Below are 12,204 nucleotides of genomic sequence, written 5' to 3' on the forward strand. Positions count from 1 at the left end.
TTAGACATGCTCACATTTCCACTGGCGGTTAACCAAGAATTGAGGAATAAAGTAAATAAAAGAATTTTTTCAAAGCTTTAAAGTTCTCTCTATACCGTGTCATCATGAAGCTAGAAAGAACGCTCAAGCAGAATTAAATCTGCCTTTATTTTGTTTAAGACATTAATTGATGCCTTTTAAAAATTTAAGGCATCTAAGAACTGTTCCAAAGCTGTTAAAGTCTGAAAGCCCTTGATCTAATTTAATATAGAAATTTAGTGTGGAATTGTGACAAGCAGAAGGCTGGCCTGCGTCTGGAGACAGAGCTTGCTAGGAGTGCGTAGTTCTCTTTAAGAAATGTCACAACAGGATTTATTAATAAATGGTAACACCTTATTTTCTAATAATGATCTTAAGATTTTATATTTACTCTATCAAAGAACTGTCTGACTTAGTATTGTCCACATAAAAGGAAAATGTACTGTGGTTAAGACTTAAAGAAAACAAGGTAAGGGGGCTTTTTTTTTTTTTTTTCTAAGTGGTCCACAGTTTCTGCCATCTGCCAGGCCCTCTGTTATTCTTTTCTGAAGGAATAAAATAACCCTGGGGATTCTAGACCATTCTTGCCTTGTACAGCTTTCCCAACATCCCCACCTCCACTACTTTTTTTTTTTTAGTTTGGTGAGACTCAGCATAATAAATTAACTTGAAAAGATGGAAAAGAATTAAGTGCTAAAAGTGTCCACACTGAGTACCTTTAGGAGTAAGATTGGTAATAGTATTTTCTGCAATATAGGGATACAAATAACACCTCACCACAAACTGTTATGAAAATATCCCCAAATCCTGGCAGAATTCAGCCCAGCAATTTAACATGATAAAATGATGCGACTGATCTTTTTTTTCCCTCCCCACTCACAAACCTTTGAAATTCCCTGTAACAAGATCTGACCTGTAAGAATTCTACAAAGAAGTTCTGCCAACTTGCTTCAAAGAATAATAGACAAATATTACAGAAATGCAACAGTTTAACTTGCTGATACAGGTTTTGATTTTAATCACTAAAAGCAGAACAATGTTTTGATCTCTGTCACTAATGATGATGGACCCGTCTTCAGACGGGCAGAAGAGTGCTGGTCTGCGCTGACGAGGGGCAGAAGACCAGCGCCTCTCCACTCCACTGGTCTTGGCCGCTGTAGTTTACTTTTCGGATAGGGCCTGCTTTATAAACAGTCATTAAATCTAATCTTGACACTGCTTTGTCACCCACAGACATTTTACAAATTGAGACCATCTCTTGTCTACCTTACACTCTCTGTAGAGTATGTGCATAGGAGACCTCTGGCTCACTCGAAACTCCAATATTCTAAAATATGCATTTACTGGTACAGAAATCAGTGGCCTTGAGACTAATGGCAGGTTTAATTTCAACAGCATTGGTTTGGTTTTGCTTTGCTTTTTGCCTTTATCATTGCGCTGCATTTAGAGTTCATAGTGTTAATCATCTGGTAATGCTTACAACTAGCAGAGCTAGATATCTACATGCTAAAGAAAATCTCCAGACATACATCAACATCAATCCTCCCAATTATGGGATACAATCAAACCCTGAGCCAGCACTGGAGGAAGTGTCACCTACAAATTTGTGTCCTTGGGTGATTTAATAGAATAGTTCTTCTAAGTCCCTGGTGAGTCTAGTGCGTGACGGAGCAAGAGTGGCCCAGAGCTTGGCAGAACAGGGAATGTACGCGCCCCACTGTATCCCTGGCTCCCACCAAACGTGAAAAGAGAAGCGCTCGTGCAGGCTGGCTTTCTCTGTTGGCAGTAGGTTTAAAAGAGGCAGTCAAGGTGCAGAGGAGAGAGCAGGAAAGCCTGTTACAGTAACGGCTGTGACTACCATCGCATCAGTCTCATTCTGGGCTCGGCAGGTCGCACAGCACCAACTGAGGACACCCAGCGGGACTTAAGGACTTTAACAATGTATATAAAGCATGTCGTGATAGAGGCGTTTTACCAAGGCAAGTGTTACAGGGGTCATTCTGTATTTCAGCATTTGCAGCCCTCGTGACAGCTACCAGCTCCGCACCTCCAGTAAGTGGATGTCACCGTCGATCTCCAGCGTGTCGATTTTACTCAGCTCCTTAAACCTGTGCTTGTACTCCAGGCTGTGGACACCGTTTATCGCGACTTTGAATTCTCTCACGTCACAGTAAATTATCATCTGGAAGGAAAGCACACACGAGCGGTTCCCCAGGCTTTAGTTTTTGTGTCTTGCACACAGTGTTAAAAAGTACACCATTTAGTTCTCCCAGCCTGCCAGCGCTGACACCCTGCCACGGTTTCTAAGCTCTGACGGAAGCGTATCTGGTGGTGGCACTTTCTGCCTTGTCCCACTCAGGGAAGTGGCTCTCACGTGCCTGGAACCTCACCGTGGCCTGAGGCCTGCTGGCTGCTCCGTCCCCTGCTCCTGCCTCACATGCACCCACCCGGCTCCTGCCCCGGCTCTCAGGGAAGTGGGAAGTCGCCTTCCTCGAGACACATGGGAACTCAATTGAAGGAGAAGAGGGAGCTGCTTCTTGCCCAGGGTCTAGGAAGCCAGGGGCTCCGGTCCTCACTTCTCTGCCTCAAACTTGGGTTTGGGGCAGCTCAGAAAATACGAAATCCCAGAGGGTTAGGGCAGCTGGTGGGGACTGCACGAGTGGCCTGGTGACTCTGATTCCCACTGCCATTCAGCACCCTGTGCTTCTCTAACGCTGGTCAAAGCTCCTTGTTCTGTGAGCCTCTGCATTCTGGCAGAGACGCAGTTCAGAGTCATCACTGGTGTTAGCCCTTCAGAGTTAACAGGAGAGTCTGCTGTCCTTTTAAATCTCCCGTCCGCCTCAACCTATCCCCCTGCTACCATGCCCCGTGCCAGTCTGGCCACTCACTCCACCCCGTCTCCACCCTCACTGAACAGCCCAGGGGCACGAGTCCTCGGCTCCCCCCTCGCTCCCTGCCTCTGCCCCAGAGGCAGACGGAGGCACAAAGTCTGGATCCTCAAAACAGCAAACTGAGTGTCTTTCTTCTTTTGATACAACTAGTAGAAATGACTGCTGGGGGAGATTAGGAAGGGGGGAAATTCCACGGATAACAGCAGTAACTGACACAGATGAAGGCAGAAGGGTGATGTAGGGAACTGGGGGAGCTATCCGTGACTGGGGGTCCTGTGCCCACAACAGTGGTGGCAACCCCAGTTGGAACCAGGCACAAAGACTTCTCTGACGATGGACATTTAACAATCTCCACAGAACGGAGGACACACCACCCCAACAAGCTCAGAAGGGAAAACAGGCTGGCGTTAGGCAGACACTGTGGAAACAGTTCCTATGGGACATCAGAACAAGTAGAGAGCCAGCATGTTCAAATGGGAGATAAGTAGCCCACAGCCTGCTGCACACGTTACTGTGCCAACTGAATTTATAAAAAACGAGCTCACAGATGAAGTTAAAGAGCCGAAAGACATTTTTTAAATGAAAAAAATGAGCACCACGAGAAACCACAATGATCCAACATGAGGTCAACTGCCCTTCCTGAAGTAAAAAACCAGGAAAAGATTATTTAAGAGAATTTATTATTGTCCTCTTTCATATTAATGCAGTAGTCCCAAACTTGGGGCTCAAACAGGTCAAAAAAGACACGAGTTCCCAGTCACCAAACACAATCCTTGACCTTCCAGAGCGTCCACCGCTCCTTCAGTGAACCCACGTCACCCACACACCCTGACACCTGCCACGTCAGCAACCCTGGGGCCGCGCGTCCCACCTCCGGCGACTTGTCCATCGTCCGCAACATCTGAAAAACGCAGTGTACCCATATCCTTCTGAATCCCGAACCAGTGTCCGTCACTTCCAGGAGCCTGTGCTTGGCTCATTTCTCTGTTACTCCATACACACCGGGGTGTGCCTTAGACTGGAACTTATTAATAAAACTAGTATCAAATTGCCAGCTTTTATTCAGCCTGATGTTCATGTTTTCAGCAACTCTGAGGAGTCTGGTGAGAGCACGTGACAATTTAAAATGCAGAGGCATGACTGAAATCAGTGACCCTCAGCGACCATGTGAGGAGTCAGTCACATAAGCTAGTGAGGGTACCCAGCCGACCACGTGGCATCAGACGCATCGAGGAGACTGGGCTCAGCAGCCTGGAAGCACACCTGGGGAAAGGCTGTGCTGTGATACTCCACCTCTCGGGGCTCAGGACTACACGCCTTCAAGTCCTGATGGTCTAAACGTGTCTTTCTCTCAAGGTACGCAAGCAGGATCGCTTGGAAGAAGGTGCTGCCACCTCAGCTGCATGTCACCAAGACGACAGGGCAAAGAGTCTCGGCTCCCATGTCCTCGTGGTCACTCAGGGTTCAACATGTTACTCAGCCCTGAGACCGGGTTCCTGTTAAAATTCCTATTAACTAATAGGGTCTACACGGAAACTGTCATCATGAAAACAAAGGTCGGATAATTCCAGTGTAAATAACGTGGCACTCAACTGGCTTGGCCGTTTATTCTGATTACCTACGTTACAAAATGGCACTCAAAATAACAGTCTCTGGCTAAACAAAACCACACACAAGCTCCACATATTAAGCTGTGCCTGATTTAAATAGTGAAACTCACTCAGTCGTGTCCGACTTTTTTTGGCCCTGTGGACTATCAGGCCATGGAATTTTCCAGGCTAGAATACTGGAGTGGGTAGCCTTTCCTTCTCCGGGGGATCTTTCCAACCCAGGGATCCAACCGAGGTCTCCCACATTGCAGAAGGATTCTTCACCAGCTGAACCACCAGGGAAGCCCAAGAAGACTAGAGTGGGTAGCCTATCCCTTCTCCAGGGCATCTTCCCGACCCAGGAATTGAACCAGGGGCTCCTGCATCGCAGGTGGCGTCTTACCAACTGAACTGTGAGGGAGGCCCAGGATGGACAATTTATCCTACCCCTGCCCCCAGAATACCCCTGCATTCTTTTTCCTGTACTGTTTTCAAAAAAGATAATCATCTCACCTCAAAGTACATCCCAGGACTAAAAGGGAAACAGGTAATATTTCTCTCTTCTTCTCCCCAGGCCTCTTGAAGAAAAGAATTTCTTACAAATGCTTTCATATTCAGGCGTGGGTTCAAGTGGAGAGCAATATCCTTGGATTTTCCTGATAGCAGATCAACATTAAAGCTTTTGAAAGAATTAAAGAAAAAATTAATTAGCCAAGGAGAAGAGAGGGGTGCAGTTTTAACAATAAGAATTAACTGATGACACAGCGTATGTAGACTCAAGGACCCAGGAGTGCCGCTGAAGGTGACATTTAAAACTGTCAGTCAGTATACACTGGTATAAGTGTGTTATTTGCAAAATAAAAATACGGAAAGCTTAAAAATCAGTGTTTATAGATCCGACTGGGAAGACATTAATGCGTTAGAATAAGTGACCCGAAGGATCACATCTGTCACAGGAATAGGGTCCCTCCAAAGTAGAAGCTCTCTCAATATTTACAAGTATCCTGTTCTTCAAAGCGCACTGTGTGCTCAGTCGTGTCTGACTCTTTGCAACCCCTTGGACTGCAGCCCACCAGGCTCCTCTGTCCATGGGATTCTCCAGGCAAGAACACTGGAGCAAGTTGCCATTTCCTTTTCCAGGGAATCTTCCCCACCCAGGGGTTGAACCTGAGCCTTACGTCGCCTGCACTGGCAGGCAGGTTCTTTACCACTAGGGCCACCTGGGAAAATAGCTCTCACTTCAAACTTTCAGAACTCTGGACATCTCTGGAAAAGATTATAAAAGCAGGAATTCTGAAGTCCCATGACAAGAGGAGTCCTGACAAAACTGACCTGCTCTCGTGGGCTGCCCTGCAGTTCAAGGCGAGGGCGTGCCTTGTGGACAAAAAGCCACCCCCCTCTCCTGTGTAGCCACAGGAAGCCTAGGGCTCTGCACCAACTTGTCCTTAGCAGTCTGACTGCCTCTGGCTTTAACTGTCTTATTGTTCAAATGAAGCTCATGATGCCAGCCCGACGTGCACCTCACGAGACTGCTGTTCCAGGGTAAGAGACACACACGGCCGCCTCTGCACTGTCATGGGCACTTACGATACTGACCCTTTGGCATTTGTATTTACTTCTCCTTTTATGACGACGGTCCGTCCAGGGCCCATGGGGGAGTTCAGCCTTGCTACGAACGGCAGAGTCTGCAAAGAAACCCCAGTCAGTGCCAGGCAACCTCAGAAAGAGATCTTGTGGGAGAACTGCCTTAAGACACCGGGACATGTTTAAAGGCTGTGACGCTGTGGCCCCCGTGAAGGGACAGATGAGTCTGCCTTGGTCCCACGGGGGTCCCCGGCTGTCAGCACTGTGCTGGCTCCCAGCAGACTCTCCATGTTTCCGACCATGAAGGGAACGGATGTGGGGAGGGCCCTGAGCCTCCGAGTGACACTCCCTCTGAGAAGGCACCTCGGCTGGGGTCTGACGCGTGCTCCGTGTCCAGCCCGGAGGGGAGGCGGCCGAGGCGGGGGCAGTTACGGAAACACACTCGGGGCTCAGGGACCTGCTCCCCGTCCACGACACACAACGCCAGTGCTAAGCGGCTGCTTCAGGCCTGGCCTAAGGGTGGAGGTTACGCAACCAGCTTACTGTTACATAGAATTAGGAAAATTTTGGCTCTTCAAACCTTTGACAAACAGTTGGTAGGTAGTATTTTGGCGCAAGTCAAAGTGTGATTTGGCGGCGAACCTTTGCTCTTGGTGTAGACAGTTCTGGGGACGATTTTAGAAATGTCTCCTCTATTACTAGGCTGTAGGAAAACAGTTCTGCAATAAGGTATGGAATAAGTGAAGCTGTCTTCCAAGGTTTAAACTTCATTTCCTGGACACTCTTATAAAAAGGTTCCACATGTTATATAGCAAAAATACTTACAAGCTGTGACCCGCCAGACTTTTGTACCTATTGGAAAAGAAAGACAAAGGAGAATGTGTGACAGGCAAGAAATAAATGGTATAACATGAGCAATCGGATCTTGCTGGCTGTATGACTCAGAGCCTGGGACAGCAGGGCCTGCCCGGCCCTGGGAGGGGGACGCGCAGGTCCCAGTGCCTTCCGAACATGCGCCGGGAGCTGCAGAGCCACGCAGCCTGGGGACAGTCTGCCTGTCCGGCTCACTGTCTGAATTCTGTAACCTCCACCGTGAGCTACGTATTTTCCAAAGGCCACACATGGGCTCAAACATGTTTTACTTCTTTCCAGGGTGCTCCCCAGATGCTGAGATTAGAGTCTACTTAATGAACGTGCTGAGATCAGTTAAGACCTCACTTTGCTCCACTAATAACAGCTAAAAGGTCTGAACTGCACTTGTTTCCCTGGGGAACAAGTGGAAACGTGGAAGCTGTTTGCTGACGCCTTGGTTGTGCTCACTGTGTATAAACACCTCCTGCCAGCCCTACTCAGCAGTTAAGAGAGTTTTTGATACATAAAGATTGGTGGGGAGTGGTCAGATCAGAGTCTAAACAGCAAAACTTAATGCAACCGGCACCCTGAAGTATATCCCTCAATTTTCAACTTCCAGCATATTAACTATTAAAAATGTAAGTTTTCACATTAAAAACATGTTTTCATATTAAAAAGGTAAGTGTTCATTTTAAAAACATAAGTTTTCATATTAAAAACATAACTTAAAGAAAAACTCAGCCTGCCTGCCACCTAATTTACATGGCAACTAAAAAAGACATTTTTAAACATTTTTAGACATTTTTAAACTTTAAAAGATTTAATATTTACATTTTCTTTACTTATCCCTGTCTGTTCCAGAGTAGATCCTTGGGTACTTCCTAAATCCTGAAAAAAAAGTTCAGATTGATGTTTAACATCCATCAGAATTCTAAACATAATCTTCTTGACATATCAAAAAAATCATAAATGGTACTAAACGTGCAAATATGCAAATATCCAAAATATCCAAAAATGCAGCAACATTAGCATCCTTCTCCTACTACCAAACTGACAAAAGTTACAGAGATAAGAACAAGTGTGAAGACTCTGAGTGAATGGATACAGATCTTGAGACTAATTTGTTTTACTGTTTGTGGAGGGCAGGTTAGCAATTTCAACTGGACATCCCACTGCTGGGAAACAGTTTTAGAGAGAACTACTCCACTGTACTCCCACGTCAAGGAAATACCCCCACTCCAGCTATAAAGGGTTGGCTGGTTGTTTTGTGGTTATCACTTCGGGTTTTTTGTTAGAACCACGCTAGATTTGAGATCTACAGGCAATAAAGCTCTAGTCAATCATTAGCATCCTACGTGTCCGAATATTTACTTCTAAGAAAGTAACACACTAGTGAGGGATACAGTTACACTGCTTTCATCTCAACAGATGGTGTTAAAGATGTTGCCTACCATTCCATCAGAAAACGTCACCAAAGAAGACCCCCACACCACCGGCCCCTGCCCGTGGGGAAGGGCCCTCACCGAGCTGAAGCTGAAGCCCACAGAGTGAATGATGACTTTGCCGTAAATGCCCAGCGTGTCGATCCTCTCTGGGCTGATCCTGTGGGCATACAGCAGGGTATGCTTTCCATTGACAGCCACCTGGACAAACAGAAAACAGCCCCCTCCAATAAAGCAGTTAATAGATGAATTTTATTAATTTATCCAAGTTTAAATCTGCTGACTCAGATTTAGGTTGAGACTTTTCCCCACAGGTCTCCCCCTGACACGTCTGACCAAACTGTGATGAAAGCACCCACAATGGGCAGCACTCTTAACTTCCTCTGAGTTCTTCATCTGACTGAACACCAGGGGCACTCTCTCCAGATGGATCACGCATCTGTGAACACACGACCGCATCCCGTGTGTAGCAGTGTGTAGCACCCCGTGAGACACCCTGGGTGCCCATGAGCCCTGGCAGAGACCTGCCCCACGACCTCATCACCCCACTGTCCTGAGGACCAGACTCTGGAGACCACCCCACACGAGGCAGGTGCTCCACACACATTTGGGTAAGTTGCTGAATGAATGAACCTGGGCAGATGACCCAAGTTCTCTGAAATTTCTATCTGTGAGCAGGAAGCATGCACCCTCCAGACGCCGCTGTTGGGAGGAGATGACCCCGTCCCTCTCGTGAGACTCCAGCCCAGTGCCTGACCGAGAGAGCACCAGTGCTCCGGGCTCCTTCTTCCTCCCTCCCAGATGCCAGTACACATGTACGGAGTGTCGGGAAGACACGCAGAACACAATACGGTCTCTGACCTCAAGGAGCTGAAAATCCCAATGGAAGGCAAAAGGAAGGCAGGGAAAAAACCAAAGCACAACAGTACAGACGGGCGTTAAAAAAAAAGATACAGACCCAAGGACTCCAACAGCCAGAAGAGGAGGGATGGGGGAGGGGGAGGTTTCGGGGAGGAGGGATGGTGGGAGCAGGCTCTGAAGGTCAGAGGGGTCTGCACCTCGGGTGGGACGCTTCCCTCTGTGCCATCGAGTCTCTTCTCTGGGAGGCTCCACAGGCTGGAGCAGCCTCGGGACCACATTCCACCTCTGCATACACTAGGGATGAAGTGCTTGGTGGTCCTAATGATACGTGTGCTTTCTAAGATCTCCTCTGGTTAGAATCTCTGGATCCTACGGGATGAGGCAGCGCAGGATGGAACTGAACAACCCCCCTGACTCCAACGCCAGGAACCCATCTGTCTGTCAATTCAGACTCCCCCACACTCAGGGTTCTAGTGCCTGCAGTTAACTTTCCATCATCAGTGTAAGCCTGAGCCAGTTCAGAACAAACTCAGTCCTGGAAGGAGAAACAATCCAGCAAAGATCCAGTCACAATGGACCTGCATGGCGACATCAGCAGGGACACAGGAGCCAGCCTGTGCCCACCTCACAGGAAGGTACCTGCCGTGCCCTACTTTCTGAGGAGAGTTAGAAAGCCAAATCCTTCCTCTAGATTTAGGAGAAAGAAATGAAAAAAGCAAAATGGCTGTCTGGGGAGGCCTTACAAATAGCTGTGAAAAGAAGAGAAGCAAAAAGCAAAGGAGAAAAGGAAAGATACAAGCATCTGAATGTAGAATTCCAAAGAATAGCAAGAAGAGATAAGAAAACCTTCTTCAGCAATCAATGCAAAGAAATAGAGGAAAACAACAGAATGAGAAAGACTAGAGATGTCTTCAAGAAAATTAGAGATACCAAGGGAACATTTCATGCAAAGATGGGCTCGATAAAGGACAGAAATGGTATGGACCTAACAGAAGCAGAAGATATTAAGAAGAGGTGGCAAGAATACACAGAAGAACTGTACAAAAAGGATCTTCATGACCAAGATAATCACGATGCTGTGATCACTCATCTAGAGCCAGACATCCTGGAATGTGAAGTCAAGTGGGCCTTAGAAAGTATCACTATGAACAAAGCTAGTGGAGGTGATGGAATTCCAGTTGAGCTGTTTCAAATCCTGGAAGATGATGCTGTGAAAGTGCTACACTCAATATGCCAGCAAATTTGGAAAACTCAGCAGTGGCCACAGGACTGGAAAAGGTCAGTTTTCATTCCAATCCCAAAGAAAGGCAATGCCAAAAAATACTCAAACTACTGCACGATTGCACCCATCTCACATGCTAGTAAAGGAATGCTCAAAATTCTCCAAGCCAGGCTTCAGCAATACATGAACCGTGAACTTCCAGATGTTCAAGCTGGTTTTAGAAAAGGCAGAGGAATCAGAGATCAAATTGCCAACATCCATTGGATCATGGAAAAAGCAAGAGAGTTCCAGAAAAACATCTACTTCTGCTTTATTGACTATGCCAAAACCTTTGACTGTGTGGATCACAATAAACTATGGAAAATTCTGAGAGAGATGGGAATACCAGACCACCTGACCTGCCTCTTGAGAAACATATATGCAGGTCAGGAAGCAACAGTTAGAACTGGACATGGAACAACAGACTGGTTCCAAATAGGAAAAGGAGTACGTCAAGGCTGTATATTATCACCCTGCTTATTTAACTTCTATGCAGAGTACATCATGAGAAATGCTGGACTGGAAAAAACACAAGCTGGAATCAAGATTGCTGGGAGAAATATCAATAACCTCAGATATGCAGATGACACCACCCTTATGGCAGAAAGTGAAGAGGAACTCAAAAGCATCTTGATGAAAGTGAAAGTGGAAAGTGAAAAAGTTGGCTTAAAGTTCAACATTCAGAAAATGAAGATCATGGCATCCAGTCCCATCACTTCATGGCAAATAGATGGGGAAACAGTGTCAGACTTTATTTTTTTTGGCTCCAAAATCACTGCAGATGGTGACCGCAGCCATGAAATTAAAAAGATGCTTACTCCTTGGAAGAAAAGTTATGATCAACCTAGATAGCATATTGAAAAGCAGAGACACTACTTTGCTGACTAAGGTCCGTCTAGTCAAGGCTATGGTTTTTCCTGTGGTCATGTATGGATGTGAGAGTTGGACTGTGAAGAAGGCTGAGCGCCAAAGAATGGATGCTTTTGAACTGTGGTGTTGGAGAAGACTCTTGAGAGTCCCTTGGACTGCAAGGAGATCCAACCAGTCCATTCTGAAGGAGATCAGCCCTGAGATTTTTTTGGAAGGAATGATGCTAAAGCTGAAACTCCAGTACTTTGGCCACCTCATGCGAAGAGTTGACTCATTGGAAAAGACTCTGATGCTGGGAGGGATTGGGGGCAGGAGGAGAAGGGGACGACCGAGGATGAGATGGCTGGATGGCATCACTGACTCGATGGACGTGAGTCTGAGTGAACTCCGGGAGTTGGTGATGGACAGGGAGGCCTGGCGTGCTGCGGTTCATGGGGTCAGAAAGAGTTGGACACGACTGAGCGACTGAAGTGAACTGAAGGGTGAGTTCACGCGTGTGAAAGGCTTCCCTCACGCTTACTGTCATGAGTGAGGAGTCAACCTCCACCCTCCAAAACCTGCCTGGAACTTCTCTTTCAGCACCATGATCACGATCTCAAACGACTTCTCTCTCTTGAAAGGCATGTCATAGGTGATCTCCTCCCAGCCCCACTTCTCATTTCTCAGAGTGTTGCAGACGATGCAGTTGGCCCTTCTGAAGCGTGGATTGAAATGGAAGGCCACGTCCGCTCGGGGTTTCACGCTGCTGCCACACTGCAGGTCCACCTGGAACCTGTGGAGGGAAGAGAGGGCCACGTGGGGGCCCAGGAAGGCGGCCACGTGGGGGCCCAGGAAGG

General features: G+C 47.1%; 1 protein-coding gene across 3 annotated transcripts in view; it reads right to left on the bottom strand.

The window, feature by feature from the left end:
- Nucleotides 1-123: 123 nt before the first annotated feature.
- LOC120865411 (galectin-8) overlaps nucleotides 124-12,204 on the bottom strand; it is a 25,970-nt gene continuing 13,889 nt past the window's right edge. For 2 of the 3 annotated variants that reach the window (XM_040242686.1, XM_040242687.1), the window contains exons 4-11: nucleotides 11,930-12,140; nucleotides 8,458-8,577; nucleotides 7,766-7,822; nucleotides 6,908-6,934; nucleotides 6,663-6,785; nucleotides 6,095-6,183; nucleotides 5,012-5,177; nucleotides 124-2,200 (exon numbers count right to left, since the gene is read on the bottom strand). In XM_040242686.1, the coding sequence (XP_040098620.1) occupies nucleotides 2,051-2,200; nucleotides 5,012-5,177; nucleotides 6,095-6,183; nucleotides 6,663-6,785; nucleotides 6,908-6,934; nucleotides 7,766-7,822; nucleotides 8,458-8,577; nucleotides 11,930-12,140 (943 nt within the window). In that variant the 3' untranslated portion in view covers nucleotides 124-2,050. The remainder of the gene's footprint in view (nucleotides 2,201-5,011; nucleotides 5,178-6,094; nucleotides 6,184-6,662; nucleotides 6,786-6,907; nucleotides 6,935-7,765; nucleotides 7,823-8,457; nucleotides 8,578-11,929; nucleotides 12,141-12,204) is intronic. The other variant, XM_040242689.1, reaches the window with a different exon arrangement.

This window comes from Oryx dammah, unplaced genomic scaffold, assembly GCF_014754425.2.
Source record: "Oryx dammah isolate SB20612 unplaced genomic scaffold, SCBI_Odam_1.1 HiC_scaffold_6, whole genome shotgun sequence".
Taxonomy (NCBI): Eukaryota; Metazoa; Chordata; class Mammalia; order Artiodactyla; family Bovidae; genus Oryx; species Oryx dammah.